The sequence below is a fragment of the Balaenoptera physalus genome (genome assembly GCF_965194825.1).
Source record: "Balaenoptera physalus genome assembly, chromosome: 20".
NCBI lineage: Eukaryota > Metazoa > Chordata > Mammalia > Artiodactyla > Balaenopteridae > Balaenoptera > Balaenoptera physalus.
In genome coordinates this window covers 20,406,488-20,426,158 of record NC_138901.1, presented here as the reverse complement: position 1 = coordinate 20,426,158, position 19,671 = coordinate 20,406,488, and the positions used below count along the sequence as shown (strand labels likewise).

At 42.7% G+C, this 19,671-nt stretch overlaps 2 protein-coding genes across 2 annotated transcripts in view; both read left to right on the top strand.

The window, feature by feature from the left end:
- Window positions 1-19,671, top strand: part of LOC309650753 (keratin, type I cytoskeletal 19) — a 101,039-nt gene that overhangs the window by 11,484 nt on the left and 69,884 nt on the right. The window lies entirely within an intron of this gene.
- LOC309650787 (keratin, type I cytoskeletal 16-like) lies at window positions 41-5,376 on the top strand. The gene is given in 9 exon segments (XM_082442542.1): window positions 41-774; window positions 778-1,119; window positions 1,596-1,678; window positions 1,821-1,940; window positions 1,942-1,972; window positions 2,080-2,241; window positions 2,329-2,454; window positions 2,773-2,993; window positions 3,091-5,376. Coding segments are annotated over 9 exon segments (1,557 nt in total). The 5' UTR covers window positions 41-621; the 3' UTR covers window positions 3,410-5,376.

Here is a 19,671-nt window from a genome sequence, read left to right as displayed (position 1 = left end):
GCCTTGTCACTTTACTGAGGGCAAACAGAGGCCCAGAGAAGGTAGATGGCGGGTGGGGGGGCACAGGTCACACAGTGAGCAGAGCAGAGCAAGACCATGAACCCAGCTCTCCTGTCCACAGCCAGCCATGTAGGGTTCCCACAGTTGCATCCCGAGACAGCCCCTGGACAACGTCGCTGAGGCCATTCATCCAAGGCTGTCACCGTGGGGCAGGGAGTCCTTCCATGGGTTGACTCACTGCCCAGGGATGCAGTCACCACAAATTCTCCTGTGCCAGGGCACTGCTGGCCCCTCAGGCTCCAGGAACTAACTGCAGCTAGATTCCCGTTGCCTAGCATGAGTCACCACCAACTTGAGTTGGTATGTTTTCTCTCGGCTCCACACCCCCAAAAGCTGGATGGGAACTCAGAGAGGCACACAGGAAGTGAGTTGACCCTGGGCTGAGTGATCTGGAGAGGGGAGTTGGATGGGATCTGGAGTGATGAAATCCGGAGGGGGGCCCGGAGTCAGCAGCCGGGAGGGCCCCTCCTTCCTCACGTGCATATAAACGTTCCTGGGGTTTGAGGACGTCTCAGCATCCTCCCAGCCTCCCCGAGCACCTTTCTCTTCTCTCTTCTCACCATGACCACCTGCAGGCGCCAGTTCACCTCCTCCAGCTCCATCAAGGGCTCCTGTGGCATCGGCGGTGGCTCCAGCCGTGGGTCTTCCGTCCCGGCCGGAGGCTCCTGCCGGGCCCCCAGCGCCATCGAGGGCCTGTCTGTCTCCTCCTCCCGCTAGTCCTCCGGGGGTGTCTGCGGGCTCGGGGGCGGCTATGGTGGCAGCTTCAGCAGCAGCAGCAGCTTTGGTGGGGCCCTGGGTCGCATCTTCGTTGGAGGATATGGTGGTGGCCTTGGAGTCTGCCTCAGTGGTGGCAATGGCGACCTCCTCTCTGGCAATGAGAAGATCACCATGCAGAACCTCAACGACCGCCTGGCCTCCTACCTGGAGAAGGTGCGTGCCCTGGAGGAGGCCAACACGGAGCTGGAGGTGAAGATCTGTGACTGGTATCAGAATCAGAGGCCCAGGCCTGCCCGTGACTACAGCCCCTACTTCAAGACCATCGAGGACCTGAGGAACAAGGTGGGGTGGCCAGGTGGGCGGCTGTGGTGGTGGAGTGTTGCTAGAGGTCATGGCTGCAGTGGACCCTAGAAAAACGCTTGCTAGCATCTTCGTCTTACAAACAGGGAGACTGAGGCCCGCTTTTGAGGAGTGGCCATGGACTACTCAGAACTGGTGGCGGAGGGTCCCTTTTTAGCATCAGGGTATCTGAGCTGGACCTGGTACCCTGACTCTCTTGCTCCCTGCAAACATTCTTTGGATCAGCTTCTCTCCAAAGTAAGATGGGGCCCAGGATGGGGTGGTGGATATGTGGGTGCATCCCCTGCACATGCTGAGCTGGGTGGAGAAGGCACCCTAGGCTGTCTGGGGGAGAGTAAAGACTGACCTGCCAGCCAGATAACCCCAAGTATGGGGAGGCTCCTTTCTCCCCTCTTTGCTGTTCACCCCTGAGCAGCAGGGCCTTGGCTAACCGGACCTGTCCTTCACCCCCTCTGCAGATCTTCAAGGCCACAGTAGAGAATACACAGCCCCTTCTGCAGATTGACAACGCCAGGCTGGCAGCCGATGACTTCAGGCCCAAATGAGCAGCACGGTGGTGGGCTGAGGGCAGAGAGCAGAGGGCAGGGGGTGAGAAGTGGGGTTGTCCAGACAGGAGGACCAGCAGGTCGGGAGCCTCAGAAACTTCATGATGGACCCTGAGGCCCTGACTTTTGTCTTGCCAGGTATGAGCATGAGCTGGCCCTGCGCCATGGCGTGGAGGCTCACATCAGTGGCCCGCGCAGGGTGCTGGACGAGCTGACCCTGGTAAGGACTGACCTGGAGATGCAGATTGAGGGCCTGAAGTAGGAGCTGGCTGAAGAAGAGCCACGAGGAGGTAAGATTGCTGCTGGCAGTGGGAGGCTGATCCAGTGGGTCTGCAGATGCACCTGGGGCCAGGGAAGGGGGCCGCTGAGCTGACCGCCTGCCCCCATCCCTTCCTAGGAGACGCTTACCCTGCGGAGTCAGACCAGCGGGGACGTCAGCGTGGAGGTGGATGCTGTCCCCGGCGTGGACCTGAGCCACATCCTGAATGAGATGCGCGACCAGTATGAACAGACAGCAGACAAGAACCGCAGAGATGCTGAGGCCTGGTTCCTGAGCAAGGTGATGTGGGTCCTCAGTCCTCCTGCAGGACCTCCCAGCCGGGGTGCCTCTGGAGTGCCCCACACCTTCTGTTCTTTCCTATCTCAGACAGAGGAGCTGAGCAAAGAAGTGACCTCTAACAGCGAGCTGATGCAGAACAGCCGCAATGAGTTGAATGAGCTCCGAAGGGTGCCCCGGGGCCTGGAGGTCAAACTGCAGTCCCAGCTCTGCATGGTAAGAAGGATCAGGCCCAGCCCCAGCCTCCAAGTCGCCAGTAATGGCACCATCCCCTGTAATGGAACACCGCTGCAGTACGGTTCCGTCTCTCTTTTCCCAGGAGTGGGTTGGAGGGATCACTGTACCCATTATATAGATGGAGAAATTAAGGCCCAGAACAAATAGTGGAATAACTTTTCTCCACGTTGCCTAGCCCATCAGTAACCCAGCTGGGGTCAAAAATCCATGCACCTCTCAGGAAACATGCCCAGAGACCTGGGGGGACAGCAGTGACCCCCTCCGTTGACTCTCTCTTTCGCTCTCTCACATTCACAGAAAGCATCCCTGGAGAAGAGCCTGGAGGAGACCAAAAACCGCTACTGCCTGCAGCTGGCCCAGATCCAGGAGCTGATCTGCAGCGTGGAGGAGCAGTTGGCCCAGCTGCGCTGCAAGATGGCGCAGCAGAACCACAAGTACCAGATCCTGCTGGACGTGAAGACGCAGCTGGAGCAGGAGATCACCACCTACCGCCGCCTGCTGGAGGGCGAGGACGCCCAGTGAGTGGGGACGCCCCCTGTCCTGCCCCACAGACCCTTCAGCCCCACCCCTGCTGCTCCCAACACACCTAACCGCTCTACCTTTTCTCCCTTACAGCCTCTCCTCCCAGCACCCATCCGGCCACAACTATGTTTCCTGCGAAGGTAAGGCTCCTGAGGGTCCCGGAGCCGCCTTTGCCCACCTGCCGACCTCACCACCTGAAGGCCTGGGTCCAGCGCCTGCTCACCACAGCTGTCTTCCCTCCCTCTCTGCTGGTGGTGGGCTAATAAAGCTGACTTTCTGGTTGATGCATCAATCCTGTGTGGTCTCCGTTCCTGAGCTGATGGGAGGGGAATTGGAGGTGCCTCCCAGGAATCTTCTGGGACCTCACAGCCTGAGGGATGCAGGAAAGAGCCAGGCTCAGAAGAGCTTGTAGGGTCTTCCTTGAAGACCTGCATGCTGTCGGGGGAGTGGGAGTTGGGACGTAGGATGGGAGGGAGCTCGCTCGTGTTGGCAGATGCTGTGTGAGGCGTTTTACAGCAGCTCTTTCCTCCGACTCACCTGGCGACTGTGAGGGGGCTGTGGTCAGGCTCATCTTGGTGCTTAATGTCACACAGACACGACGTGGCACAACTGTGCCTCAAGTCTGTCCAGCTGCAAAGTCCATGCCTTTCTTATATACGGCTCTATCTTTTTAGGTATTTTAACCCAAGACTCCCAAGCTTGAGCTCCTAACTCTACCCCTTGGAGCCTCACCTTTGCACACAATGATTTTAGTGTTGGATGGGGGAGGGAGAGCCTTCTGCCTTGGGGGTGGTGTCCACGGTTAGGACTGAATCTTTCTTCTCCAACATGTTCCCCCTCATCACTCCCATCAACTCCCTCCTCTTCCTCGTTCCCCTCAGCCAGTGAATCGTGTGCCAGCGAGTCCCCTAGAAATGTCTGTCACCCCTGCTTCCTTTTCATCCCCACAACCACCGCCGCCATCAGACTTGCTTCCTCACTCCCTAGAACTGGGCCCAGCCTACTAATTGGAATTCCTTGCTGTCCATCTCCCCCACCCTCATTTCTACCTAATGACCTTTCTAACGAGAATGTGGTACAGATCAAGAATAAGGAGGCCATCAGGTCCCCTCCGTTCAACCACCTGTGTTGTTCCCTCTCTCCTGGGATGCTTGGCCTTCCCGTCTCAACCCACTGTGGTGCCTCTCCCCACCCCCTGCACCCCATGAATCCACCCTACTTGGCTATTGAGGTGTACCACACTTCTCACTTGCTGTGGATGCCTTCCATATTTTAAAATTTTGATTAAAATTCAAAGCTATGGGAATTCCCTGGCAGTCCAGTGGTTAGGACTCGGTGCTTTCACTGCCGGGACCTGGGTTCAATCCCTGGTTGGGGAACTAAGATCCCGTAAGCCACGCAGCGCGGCCAAAACAAAACAAAACGTAACAAAACAACAAAAAAAATCAAAGTTATGTCTGTAGAACATAATTAGATTTTTAAGAAAAAGAGCCATTCCCAGGCTGACATCCCCAGGTGTCACACACCTCCATACCTACCTCCCACATTCAAGTCTTAGTTCTTACTTTTGTCATTTGCCTCGTTCTTTTTTTTTTTTGAATTTTATTTAATTTATTTTTTTATACAGCAGGTTCTTGTTAGTTACCCATTTTATACATATTAGTGTATGTATGTCAATCCCGATATCCCAATTCATCATCCCTCACCCCTGCCGCTTTCCCCCCTTGGTGTCCATAAGTTTGTTCTTTACATCTGTGTCTCAATTTCTGCCCTGCAAACCGGTTCATCTGTACCATTTTTCTAGGTTCCACATATACGCGTTAATATATGATATTTCTTTTTCTCTTTCTGACTTATTTCACTCTGTATGACAATCTCTAGATTCATCCACGTCTCTACAAATGACCCAATTTCATTCCTTTTTATGGCTGAGTAATATTCCATTGTATATATGTACCACATCTTCTTTATCTATTTGTCTGTCGATGGGCATTTAGGTTGCTTCCATGACCTGGCTATTGTAAATAGTGCTGCAATGAACATTGGGGTGCATGTGTCTTTTTGAATTATGGTTTTCTCTGGGTATATGCCCAGTAGTGGGATTGCTGGGTCATATGGTAATTCTATTTTTAGTTTTTTAAGGAACCTCCATACTGTTCTCCGTAGTGGCTGTATCCATTTACATTCCCACCAACAATGCAAGAGAGTTCCCTTTTCTCCACACCCTCTCCAGCATTTGTTGTTTGTAGATTTTCTGATGATGCCCATTCTAACTGGTGTGAGGTGATACCTCATTGTAGTTTTGATTTGCATTTCTCTAATAATTAGTGATGTTGAGCAGCTTTTCATGTGCTTCTTGGCCATCTGTATATCTTCTTTGGAGAAATCTCTGTTTAGGTCTTCTGCCCATTTTTGGATTGGGTTGTTTGTTTTTTTAATATTGAGCTGCATGAGCTGTTTAAATATTTTGGAGATTAATCCTTTGTCAGTTGCTTTGTTTGCAAATATTTTCTCCCATTCGGAGGGTTGTCTTTTCGTCTTGTTTATAGCTTCCTTTGCTGTGCAAAAACTTTTAAGTTTCATTAGGTTCCATTTGTTTATTTTTGTTTTTATTTCCATTCCTCTAGGAGGTGGATCAAAAAAGATCTTGCTGTGATTTATGTCAAAGAATGTTCTTCCTATGTTTTCCTCTAAGAGTTTTATAGTGTCTGGTCTTACATTTAGGTTTCTAATCCATTTTGAGTTTATTTTTGTGTATGGTGTTAGGGAGTGTTCTAATTTCATTCTTTTACATGTAGCTGTCCAGTTTTCCCAGCACCACTTATTAAAGAGACTGTCTTTTCTCCATTGTATATCCTTGCCTCCTTTGTCATAGATTAGTTGACCATAGGTGTGTGGGTTTATCTCTGGGCTTTCTATCCTGTTCCACTGATCTATATTTCTGTTTTTGTGCCAGTACCATATTTTCTTGACTACTGTAGCTTTCTGGTATAGTCTGAAGTCAGGGAGTCTGATTCCTCCAGCTCCGTTTTTTTCCCTCAAGACTGCTTTGGCTATTCAGGGTCTTTTGTGTCTCCATACAAATTTTAAGATTTTTTGTTCTAGTTCTGTAAAAAATGCCATTGGCAATTTGATAGGGATCGCATTGAATCTATAGATTGCTTTGGGTAGTATACTCATTTTCACAATATTGATTCTTCCAATCCAAGAACATGGTATATCTCTCCATCTGTTTGTATCATCTTTAATTTCTTTCATCAGTGTCTTATAGTTTTCTGCATACAGGTCTTTTGTCTCCCTAGGCAGGTTTATTCCTAGGTATTTTATTCTTTTTGTTGCAATGGTAAATGGGAGTGTTTCCTTAATTTCTCTTTCAGATTTTTCATCTTTAGTGTTTAGGAATGCAAGAGATTTCTGTGCATTAATTTTGTATTCTGCAACTTTACCAGATTCATTGATTAGCTCTAGTAGTTTTCTGGAGGCATCTTTAGGATTCTCTATGTATAGTATCATGTCATCTGCAAACAGTGACAGTTTTACTTCTTCTTTTCCAATTTGTATTCCTTTTATTTCTTTTTCTTCTCTGATTGCCTATGGCTAGGACTTCCAAAACTATGTTGAATAATAGCGGTGAGAGTGGACATCCTTGTCTTGTTCCTGATCTTAGAGGAAATGCTTTCAGTTTTTCACCATTGAGAGTGATGTTTGCTGTGGGTTTGTCGTATATCGCCTTTATTATGTTGAGGTAGGTTCCCTCTATGCCCACTCTCTGGAGAGTTTTTATCGTAAATGTGTGTTGAATTTTGTCAAAAGCTTTTTCTGCATCTATTGAGATGATCATACGGTGTTTATTCTTCAATTTGTTAATATGGTTTATCACATTGATTGATTTATGTATATTGAAGAATCCTTGCATCCCCGGGATAAATCCCACTTGATCATTTTATATGATCCTTTTAATATGTTGTTGGATTCTGTTTGCTAGTATTTTGTTGAGGATTTTTGCATCTATATTCATCAGTGATATTGGTCTGTAATTTTCTTTTTTTGTAGTACCTTTGTCTGGTTTTGGTATCAAGAAGATGATGGCCTCATAGAATGAGTTTAGGAGTGTTCCTTCCTCTGAATTTTTTGGAAGAGTTTGAGAAGGATGGGTGTTAGCTCTTCTCTAAATGTTTGATAGAATACACCTGTGAAGCCATCTGGTCCTGGACTTTTGTTTGTTGGAAGATTATTAATCACAGTTTCAATTTCATTACTTGTAAATGGTCTCTTCATATTTTCTGTTTCTTCCTGGTTCAGTCTTGGAAGGTTATACTTTTCTAAGAATTTGTCCATTTCTTCCAGGTTGTCCATTTTATTGTCATAGAGTTGCTTGTAGTAGTCTCTTAGGATGCTTTGTATTTCTGCAGTGTCTGTTGTAACTTCTCCTTTTTCATTTCTAATTTTATTGAGTCTTCTCCCTCTATTTCTTGATGGGTCTGGCTAATGGTTTATCAATTTTGTTTATCTTCTCAAATAAGCACCTTTTAGTTTTATTGATCTTTGCTATTGTTTCCTTTGTTTCCATTTCATTTGTTTCTGCTCTGATCTTTATGATTTCTTTCCTTCTGCTAACTTTGGGTTTTGTTTGTTCTTCTTTCTCTAGTTGCTTTAGGTGTAAGGTTAGATTGTTTATTTGAGATTTTTCTTGTTTCTTGAGGTAGGCTTGTATAGTTATAAACTTCCCTCTTAGAACTGTTTTTGCTGCATCCCATTGGTTCTGGATCATCATGTTTTCATTGTCATTTGTCTCTAGGTATTTTTTGACTTCTTCTTTGATTTCTTCAGTGATCTCTTGGTTATTTAGTAACGTATTGTTTAGTCTCCATGTGTTTGTGTTTTTTACATTTTTTCCCCTGTAACTGATTTCTAATCTCATAGCATTGTGGTCAGAAAACATGCTTGATATGATTTCAATTTTCTTAAATTACCAAGGCTTGATTTGTGACCCAAGATGTGATCTATCCTGGAGAATGTTCCTTGTGCACTTGAGAAGAAAGTGTAATCTGCTGTTTTTGGATGGTATGTCCTATAAATATCAATTAACTCTATCTGGTCTATGGTGTCATTTAAAGCTTGTGTTTCCTTACTAATTTTCTGTTTGGATGATCTGTCCATTGGTGTAAGTGAGATGTTAAAGTTCCCCACTATTATTGTGTTACTGTCGATTTCCTCTTTTATATCTGTTAGCAGTTGCCTTATGTATTGAGGTTCTCCTATGTTGGGTGCATATATATTTATAATTGTTGTATCTTCTTCTTGGATTGATCCCTTGATCATTATGTAGTGTCCTTCCTTATCTCTTGTAACATTCTTTATTTTAAAGTCTCTTTTATCTGATATGAGTATTGCTACTCCAGCTTTCTTTTGATTTCCATTTGCATGGAATATCTTTTTCCATCCCCTCACTTTCAGTCTGTATGTGTCCCTAGGTCTGAAGTGTGTCTCTCGTAGACTAGGTCTTGTTTTTGTATCCATTCAGCGAGGCTGTGTCTTTTGGTTGGATCATTTAACCCATTCACGTTTAAGGTAATTAACGATATGTATGTTCCTATGACCATTTTGTTAATTGTTATGGGTTTGTTTTTGTAGGTCCTTTTCTTCTCTTGTGTTTCCCACTTAGAGAAGTTCCTTTAGCATTTGTTGTAGAGCTGGTTGGGTGGTGCTGAATTCTCTTAGCTTTTGCTTGTCTGTAAAGCTTTTGATTTCTCCATCGAATCTGAATGAGATCCTTGCCGGGTAGAGTAATCTTGGTTGTAGGTTCTTCCCTTTCATCACTTTAAATATGTCATGCCATTCCTTTCTGGCTTGTAGAGTTTCTGCTGAGAAATCAGCTGTTAACCTTATGGGAGTTCCCTTGTATGTTATTTGTCATTTTTCCCTTGCTGCTATCAATAATTTTTCTTTGTCTTTAATTTTTGCCTATTTGATTACTATGTGTCTCTCCGAGTTTCTCCTTGGGTTTATCCTGTATGGGACTCTCTGTGCTTCCTGGACTTGGGTGGCTATTTCCTTTCCCATGTTAGGGAAGTTTTCGACTATAATCTCTTCAAATATTTTCTCTGGTCCTTTCTCTCTCTCTTCTCCTTCTGGGACCCCTATAATGCAAATGTTGTAGTGTTTAATGTTGTCCCAGAGGTCTCTTAGGCTGTCTTCATTTCTTTTCATTCTTTTTTCTTTATTCTGTTCCGCAGCAGTGAATTCCACCATTCTGTCTTCCAGGTCACTTATCCGTTCTTCTGCCTCAATTATTCTGCTATTGATTCCTTCTACTGTATTTTTCATTTCAGTTATTGTATTGTTCACCTCTGTTTGTTTGTTCTTTAATTCTTCTAGGTCTTTGTTAAACATTTCTTGCATCTTCTCGATCTTTGCCTCCATTCTTATTCCAAGGCCCTGGGTCATCTTCACTATCATTATTCTGAATTCTTTTTCTGGAAGGTTGCCTGTCTCCACTTCATTTAGTTGTTTTTCTGGGGTTGTATCTTGTTCCTTCATCTGGTACATAGCCCTCTGCCTTTTCATCTTGTCTGTCTTTCTGTGAATGTGGTTTCTGTTCCACAGGCTGCAGGATTGTAGTTCTTCTTGCTTCTGCTGTCTGCCCTCTGGTGGATGAAGCTATCTAAGAGGCTTGTGCAAGTTTCCTGATAGCAGGGACTGGTGGTGGGTAAAGCTGGCTGTTTCTCTGGTGGGGCTTAATCCACTTGTCTGCTGATGGGTGGGGCTGGGTTCCCTCCCTGTTTGTTGTTTGGCCTGAGGCGACCCAACACTGGAGCCTACCTGGGCTCTTTGGTGGGACTAATGGAGGACTCTGGGAGGGCTCATGCCAAGGAGTACTTCCCAGAACTTCTGCTGCCAGTGTCCTTGTCCCCATGGTGAGCCACAGCCACCCCCCACCTCTGCAGGAGACCCTCCAACACTAGCAGGTAGGTCTGGTTCAGTCTCCCCTGGGGTCACTGCTCTTTCCCCTGGGTCCCGATGCACACACTATTTTGTGTGTGCCCTCCAGGAGTGGAGTCTCTGTTTTCCCCAGTCCTGTCGAAGTCCTGCAATCAAATCCCGCTAGCCTTCAAAGTCTGATTCTCTAGGAATTCCTCCTCCTGTTGCCAGACCCCCAGGTTGGGAAGCCTGACACGGGGCTCAGAACCTTCACTCCAGTGGGTGGACTTCTGTGGTATAAGTGTTCTCCAGTTTGTGAGTCATGCACCCAGCAGTTATGGGATTTGATTTTATTGTGATTGTTCCCCTCCTACCATCTCACTGTGGCTTCTCCTTTGTCTTTGGATGTGGGGTATCTTTTTTGGTGAGTTCCAGTGTCTTCCTGTCGATGACTGTTCAGCAGTTAGTTGTGATTCCAGTGCTCTCACAAGAGGGAGTGAGAGCACGTCCTTCTACTCTGCCATCTTGAACCAATTGATCTCCTTATTTCTAAATAACAGGCTATGCTATAATTTCTTGATTTTTTTTCAGTTTTAGTTTGTTTTTTTTAAATTGAAATATAGTTGATTTACAATGTTAGTTTCTGGTGTACAGCAAAGTGATTCAGATATATATATATATATATATATATATATATACACACACACACACACACACACATATATATATATATATGTATATATATATACTCTTTTTCATATTCTTTTCCATTATGGTTTATTATAAGATTTTGAATATAGTTCCCTGTGCTATACAGTAGGACCTGGTTGTTTATGTAGTTTATACATAGTAGTTTGTATCTGCTAATCCCAGACTCCTTATTTATCCCTCCCCACCTTTCCCCTTTGGTAACCATAAGTTTGTTTTCTATGTCTGTGAGTCTGTTTCTGTTTTGTAAATAAGTTCATTTGTATCATATTTTAGATTCCACATATAAGTGGTATCATATGATATTTGTCTTTCTCTGTCTGACTACTTCACTTAGTATGATAATCTTGAGGTCCATTCATCTTGCTGCAAATGGCATTATTTCATTCTTTTTTTATGGCTGAGTAGTATTCCATTGTATATATATGTATATATCACATCTTCTTTATCCATTCATCTGTTGATGGACACTTTGGTTGTTTCCATGTCTTGACTATTATAAATAGTGCTGCTATGAACATTGGGGTGCATGTATCTTTTTGAATTAGAGTTTTCATCATTTCTAGCTATATGCCCAGGAGTGGGATTGTTGGGTCATGTGGTAACTCTGTTTTTAGTTTTTTAAGGAACCTCCATACTGTTTTCCATAGTGGCTGTACCAAATTACATTCCCACCAACATTGTAGCAGGGCTCCCTTTTCTCCATACCTTCTCCAGCATTTATTATTTGTAGACTTTTTGATGATGGCCATTCTGACTGTGTGAGGTGATACTTCACTGTAGTTTTGATTTGCATTTCTCTAGTAATTAGTGATGTTGAGCATCTTTTCATGTGCCTATTGACCATCTGTATGTCTTCTTTGGAGAAATGTCTGTGTAGGTTTTCTGCCCAGTTTTTGATTTTTGTTTTTATTATTGAGTTGTATGAGCTGTATGTATATTTTGGAAATTAAGCCCTTGTATGTCGCATCATTTGCAAATATTTTCTCCCATTCCATAGGTTGTCTTTTCGTTCTGTTTATAGTTTCCTTTGCTGTGCAAAAGCTTATAAGTTTGATTAGGTCCCATTTGTTTATTTTTGCTTTTATTTCTATTGCCTTGGGAGACTGACCTAAGAAAACATTGCTACAATTTATGTCAGAGAATGTTTTGCCTATGTTCTCTTCTAGGAGTTTTATGGTGTCATGTCTTATATTTAAATCTTTTTTTAAAAGTATTTATCGATTTATTTATTTTTGGCCACATCCTGTCTTAGTTGCGGCATGTGGGATCTTTCACTGTGACGCACGGGCTCTTTGTTGTGGCACACGGGCTTCTCAGGCTTCTCTCTAGTTGTGGTGTGGGGGCTCCAGAGTGCATGGGCTCTGTAGTTGTGGTGCACAGGCTCCAGAGCAAGTGGGCTCTGTAGTTGTGGCATGTGGGCTCTCTAGTTGTGGCCTGCGGGCTCAGTAGTTGCAGTGTGTGGGCTTAGTTGCCCTGCGGCATGTGGGATCTTAGTTTCCTGACCAGAGATTGAACCCGCATCCCCTGCATTGGAAGGTGGATTCTTAACCACTGGACAACCAGGGAAGTACTGTCTTTAAGTCTTTTTGAGTTTATTTTTGTGTATGGTGTGAGGGAGTGTTCTAATTTCATTGATTTAAAACGCAGCTGTCCAACTTTCCCAACACCACTTGCTGAAGAGACTGTCTTTTTCCAATTGTATATTCTTCCCTCCTTTGCTGAAGATTAATTGACTGTAGGTGTGCGGGTTTATTTCTGGACTCTCTATTCTGTTCCATTGATCCATATGTCTGTTTTTGTATCAATACCATGCTGTTTTGATTACTGTAGCTTTGTAGTATTGTCTGAAGTCTGGGAGGGTTATGCCTCCAGTTTTGTTCTTTTTCCTCAGGATTGCTTTGGAAATTCTGGGTCTCTCATGCCTCCATATAAATTTTAGGATTATTTGCTCCAGTTATGTGAAAAATGCTCTTTGGTAATTTGATAGGGGTCACATTAAATCTGTAGCTTGCTTTGGGTAGTATGGCCATTTTTCAGGTTTAGTTTTTAATCATTGCTGTATAGGAAGAGAATTTAGCTCTCTATGCGCATTTTCCCTATCCACTTTTTCCTACCCTCTCAATAAATTTTCATTAGATAAATGTTTAATGTTTACATTTTTATGACTATTTAAATATTATTCACAACCAAATCATGTTTTACACTATATTAAATTTCCTCAGAATAAATATCTGTTTTTCAGTTTGTGTAAGTTTTCTTTGTACCTATCACTAATTCATTGCCAGATGTATACATCTCCTCTTAATGTGTTAAACACTGCCTATTCCATCAATTTCATCTTCTTGAAGACGTCCTTCCTGGAGCCCTCTGTCCTCCTGCTCCAGTCTGTTCTGGGTGCTCTCTGGGCCTGCTGTCACCCAGGCATCTCCCTTCACCATCGTCTTGGACATCTCTTCTCTCTCTATTGCACCCTGTGTTTTCTGGATCCCATGTCTTCTTTTTTCTCCCTCTCCCTCCCTTTATTTGAGTGAAACACATACTCTTATGAAAAGTTTTATAGAGGTTAAATTTTTGAGACCTTTCATTTCTGAAAATATTGTTAGTCTCTTGACTGGTAGTTTGGCTGGGTATGGAATTCTAGGTTGGAAATAATTTTTCCTCAGCATTTTGGAGGTAGTTTCTTCACTGTTTCCTGGCTTCTGGTATTACACTTGAGAAGTATAATTCTATTTTGATTCTAGATCCTTCACACTATCCCATTCCCACCCTTCCCCCAGAAGGTTTTAGGTTCTTCTCTTTCTCTCCAGTGGCTGAAATATCACATATTCTGCCTTGATGTGGCTGTGTCTTCATCTGTTGGATTAGGCACTTAGCAGAATCTTTCAGTGTGGGAACTCATGTTCTTCACTGATAACATTTTGGTGAGTTTCTTTCATATATATATACATACACAAACATAACTACAATCACACCAAATACAATTTAATGCTGTTTCCACTTTTTTTGGTTGCCATTTAAAATAATGCAACAATGGAACATCTTTCTGCATAAAGCTTTGCTTTCATATATTTTTTGCAGTATTTCTTTAGGCTAGATTCCCAGAAGTATAATTACTAGGTGAGAAGACAATGAATATTTTAAGGGTCTTAATTTGTATTGCCAAATTGATTTAAAGAGAAGTTGTACCAATTTACATATTTTTCCCTCAGAGAATGGGAGTGCCTATTTCAAAACATGCTCACCAACTTTGAGTATTATCTTTAAAAAATATCATTTGTGAATTGATTCATCTGTCACTTTTAAAGCTGATGTTATGCAAGAACTCTGACACAGACATATAGTCCTGGCCTGGGTTGTTAAAAACTCCTGAGCACATGCTCATGAGTTGTTCAGTAACGAGATGTCAGAACAGAGTGTGCAGAACACACTTTACCTGGGTGTGGGGAGCGATTTTAACAAAACTGTTTGTGCCTGTGTCTTCAGAATGAATACCACCCATCGGTGGACCCTCGGGAAGCTCCATGAGAAAGTCTTCCATTTGACAGATGGGGAAACTGAGATTTCAACTAATCAAGGAAAAAAAAATTTTCTTTGGATCTCTCAGCTAGTTAGAAAAACGGCCTAAGAGCAGGAACCACGTGTCTCCTGTTCATTGCTGTGTCCAGTGTAAACAAAACATGAGCCCCTTTTATTTTTTAATATTTTTATTTTATTGAGGTATAGTGGATTTTCAACATTATATTAGTTTCAGGTGTACAACATGGTGGCTAAATATTTTTATAGCTTATACTCCATTTAAAGTTATTATAAAATATTGGCTATATTCCTTGTGCTGTACAATATGTCCTTGTAGCCTATTTATTTTATGCATAGTAGTTCGTACCTATTAATCCTCTACCCCTATCTTGCCCCTCCTCCCTTCCCTCTCCCTGCTGGTAACCACTAGTTTGTGCTCTATAGCTCTGAGTCTATTTCTGTTTTGTCATATTCATCATGAGTCCCCTTTACAGAAAGACATTATCAAAGCAGAAATGTAAATTTCACCTTCAGTAAAGGAAGCAGCTTTTCCACCTGGAAATGCTTGGATTTCTCAAGCTAAGATTCAAGTCCAAATCAAACTGCATTTTAAATTTTTTAAAATTTTACTGAAGTATAGTTGATTTACAATGTTGTGTTAATTTCTGTTGTACAGCAAAGCAACTCAGTTATACATATATATATTCTTTTTCATATTCTTTTCCATTATGGTTTATCACATTGATATTGAACATAGTTCCCTGTGCTATATAGTCCTTATTGTTTATCCATCCTATATATACTAGTTTGCTTCTGCTAATCCCAAACTCCCAATCCATCCCTTCCCCATATCCCCTCCCCCTTGGCAACCACAAGTCTGTTCTCTATGTCAAATCAGAATGCATTTTGCTCTTGGCTGGTCTTTCCTGCTTCCTAAGATCCTGGCACCTGAGATGAGGAGGTTGAGTGCTCTTGAATGTTCCTCGTAACTTGTCTATTTTGAACACACCCTCAGATTCTTAATGCTTGAGTTAAGTGTCTAAGTTGGTAAAATATTGTTTTAGATAATTGCATAAAGTGCTAAACAATGGCTGAAGTGAGAATTAATGATAGCCCATAAAGTGTATCTGCTGATGTCAATGGCTTAGTGGTAAGCTCCTAAAGGTTTTGCATTCTTTGGGCCCATTGTTTCCGAGAGCTATTAAAAGCACTGTGTCACTCCTGATATCTGAGATAAGTGATTTCTTCTGTTTGCCTTCCCATTGCTGTAGCTTGTAGTTTAAGATCTTCTGATGGCTTCCTGAAACATAACACACATGAAGCTTTTGGTTTTGCCTGTCCCCAACAAACTTAGACAGCACCTAGCATGTAAGGGATACGCAAGATTTGTGGATTAGAGCCATGGGTTTGGTGTAGAAGACTCTGCTCTCTCTGGTCTCCATGGAACGTTCTCAGGAGGAAGATTCTTGGGGACAGACTTCTCTAGATTCCACGTGCCTTTCCTCACATTGCTCCAAGGTTGCCGCAGAAGAGAAAGCAAGTGTATTTTTGAGCTATGGAGGGATGGAGTCGGGGCTGTGAGAGCTGAGGCAATGAGCAAGTGCAGCTCTTTATCTGGCCTCCCTCTGATGTGCTGCCCCTTCCTCTGATGTGCTGTGTGGTCACTGCCATGGGCAGACATAGCTCTGTGTCCCTGCTTCCCCACCTGCCCAGGACGCCAGAAGGGCTTTGAGCAGATCAAGGGGTGTTAAAGCATAAAAGGTTATTTGGAAGGAGAGTCCATTTCTGACTCGGTTCCCTGTTAACCCACTGATGGGGTCCAAATGTTCCTTTCTTTCCTACAATTATAGGATTATTACACCTAAAACAGATATGTTTTGTTCCTTCCAATTGTAACCAAGCAGGACCCTGTGGAGTCTTCCCGGGACAGACCCCTCCTTCATATCCTCTGTTGTAGCTCCTCTCTGAAGTACCCAGAAGTATCTCATGCATACTTCCTGAGTTTTTCTTTAAAAATGCTTTGCTGAAACCCTTCGGAGAGTTTGGGGTTTTTTTTTGGGCACGAGCCACCCATTCTCCCTGCATGACCCTGCAAAAATCTTTCTCTGCTCCAAAATCCGATGTTTTGGTTTGTTTGGCCTCACTGCGCATAGGGCACATGAACTTGCGTTCAGTAACACAGTTTTTATCTGCCATATGAATAGTGTGACAACATAAACAGAAAAATAAAAAACCAAAACATTCATCTATTGTTCTGTCCCCAAGATTTTTATTCTCCTAGGCTCCTTTCTGGCCTCCTTAGATATGAGTACATGGCAAAGGTGATTTTCAAATACTTAAGGGGCTTCATTATTAAATGAATAAGTTAATAGAAATAAAAGACCAGTATAAAAGGACATATGTACAAGGATATTTATTGCTGCATTATTTATAGTGGCTGAAAATGGAAAACCAAGTGACAACCGTTGGTAGTGTATAGTAAAGGGGATAGTGCCATAACCAAGCAGGACCCTATGGGGCCTTCCTGGGACAGACCCTTCCCCCATATCCTCTGCTTTAGCTCCTCTCTGAAGTACCTAGATAATAGTATCTGATGCACATTTCCTGAGTTGTTTTACAGATGCTAAAACCTTCACCAAATGGAAGAAATTAACTACTTGATGACCATGAGCATGTAGCCCCCAGACCTACTGGAGCCTAAGGACTGATAATTTTTTTTTTTTTTTAAAGGATGAAAGGTATTTATTTATTTATTTATTTATTTATTTATTTATTTATTTATGGCTGTGTTGGGTCTTCATTTCTGTGCGAGGGCTTTCTCTAGTTGTGGCAAGTGGGGACCACTCTTCATCGCGGTGCGTGGGCCTCTCATTATCGCAGCCTCTCTTGTTGTGAAGCACAGGTTCCAGATGCGCAGGCTCAGTAATTGTGGCTCACGGACCTAGTTGCTCCGCAGCATATGGGATCTTCCCAGACCAGGGCTCGAACCCGTGACCCCTGCATTGGCAGGCAGATTCTCAACCACTGCGCCACCAGGGAAGCCCAGGACTGATAATTTTAACAGAGTGATACCACTCTGTTACCTCACCATCAACCAATCAGAGAATTGTGCATGAGCTGATCATATACCCTGGGACTCCCTTCCCTCACCTGGCCTTTAAAAATGTTTTGCTGATGATAGTCAACATTTATTGTTTGTAGACTTTTTGATGGTCATCATCAAAAAGTCTACAAACAATAAATGTTGGAGAGGGTGTGGAGAAAAGGGAACCCTCCTACACTGTTGGTGGGAATGTAAATTGGTACAGCCACTATGGAGGTTCTTTAAAAAACTAAAAATAGAGCTACCATATAATCCAGCAATCCCACTCCTGGACATATATCCAGAGAAAACCATGGTTTGAAAGGATACATGCACCCCAATGTTCATTGCACACTATTCACAATAGCCAAGACATGCAAGCAATTTGTAGCAACATGGATAGACCTGGAGATTATTATACTAGGTAAAGTGATTCAGACAGAGAAAGACAAATATCATATGATATTCTGCTTGTATGTGGAATCTAAAAAAAGTGATACAAATGAATTTATTTACAAAACAGAAACAGACTCACAGACTTAGGAAACAAACTTATGGTTACCAAAGGGGAAAGGTGGGGGGGCGGTGAGGGATAAATTGGGAGTTTGGGATTGACATACACATACTACTATATTTAATATAGATAACTAGCAAGAACCTACTGTATAACGCAGGGAACTCTGCTCAATATTCTGTAATAACCTAAATGGGAAAAGAACTTGAAAAAGAATAGATACAAGGATATGTATAACTGAATCACTTTGCTGTACACCTGTAACTAACACAACATTGTTAATCAACTATATACCCATATAAAATAAAAATTAAAAAAAAATGTTTTGCTGAAACCCATCGAGGAGTTCAGGCTTTTTGAGCATTAGCTGTCCCAGACTCCTTGTTTGGTGTCCTGCAATAAACGCTGCACTTTCCTTCACCACAACCTGGTGTCAGTAGATTGGCTTTACTGTGTGCAGGCAAGTGGACCCAGGTTTGGTTCAGTAACAGTGCTCCATTCATACTATGGAATATTCAACAGCTGTCATGATCAATAAATTGGAGCTATGTCAGATGGCAAGAGAGATTCCTTAAATGTAGAAAAGCACTTGTAGGATATTGATCTCACTTGTGTGAATAAATAAAAGCCAGTGCCCCATTTATATAAATGCATGTGTGTGTGTGTACAGTTATGAGCACCAAAAATATAAATGGGAACATATGCTGTGATTAGCATGGATTACCTTGGTGGTAGGGTGGGAGACTGATGTGGTGGAGGGGGAGAGTAGAAGAGAAGAGGGGATCCAAAAAAACAGGAAAGGAAAAAAAGTGCACACACTTTTATATATATACATAAAATTGTGTATGTGTGTCTATGAACAAAGAAAATAAACAAAAAAATTAAAAACCAAAGAATCAGTTCACTTAATTTGTTGAATACCACATCAAATTCCTAGTTAAAAACAGATTGCACACACTAATATCCTGGACTGTCAATTTTTTTTTTTTTTTAAGGTTTAAATCATTGTGGTTTTTTTTTTAAACATCTTTATTGGAGTATAATTGCTTTATAATGGCATGTTAGTTTCTGCTTTATAACAAAGTGAATCAGCTATACATATACATATATCCCCATATCTCCTCCCTCTGCGTCTCCCTCCCGTCCTCCCTATCCCACCCCTTTAGGTGGTCACAAAGCACAGAGCTGATCTCCCTGTGCTATGCGGTTGCTTCCCACTAGCTATCTATTTTACATTTGGCAGTGTATATATGTCCATGCCACTCTCTCACTTCGTCCCAGCTTACCCCTTCCCCCTCCCTGTTGGACTGTCAATTTTATATTGCTATATGAAAGTTTTTTTGTTATTTTATTGAAGTATAGTTGATTTTCAATTTTAGGTTAATTTCTGCTGTACAGTAAAGTGATTCATTTATACATATATATAAGCATTCTTTTTCATATTCTTTCCCATTATGGTTTATCACAGGATATTGACTATATTTCCCTGTGCTATATAGTAGGACCTTGTTGTTTATCCATTCTATATATAACAGTTTGCATCTGCTAATCCCAAACTCCCAATCCATCCCTCTACCTCACCCCCTCCACCTTGGCAACAGCAATCTGTTCTCTATATTTGTGAGTCTGTTTCTGTTTCATAGATAGGTTCATTTGTGTCATATTTTAGATTCCACACACAAGTGATATCATATGGTATTTGTCTTTCTCTTTCTGAATTACTTCACTTAGTGTGATAATCTCTAGGTCCATCCATGTTCCTGCAAATGGCATTATTTCATTCTTTTTTATGGCTGAGTAGTATTCCATCATATATATGTACCACATCTTCTTTATCCATTCATCTGTTGATGGACATTTAGGCTGTTTCCAAGTCTGTGCTATTGTGAATAGTGCTGCTATGAACATAGGGGTGCATGTAGCTGTATGA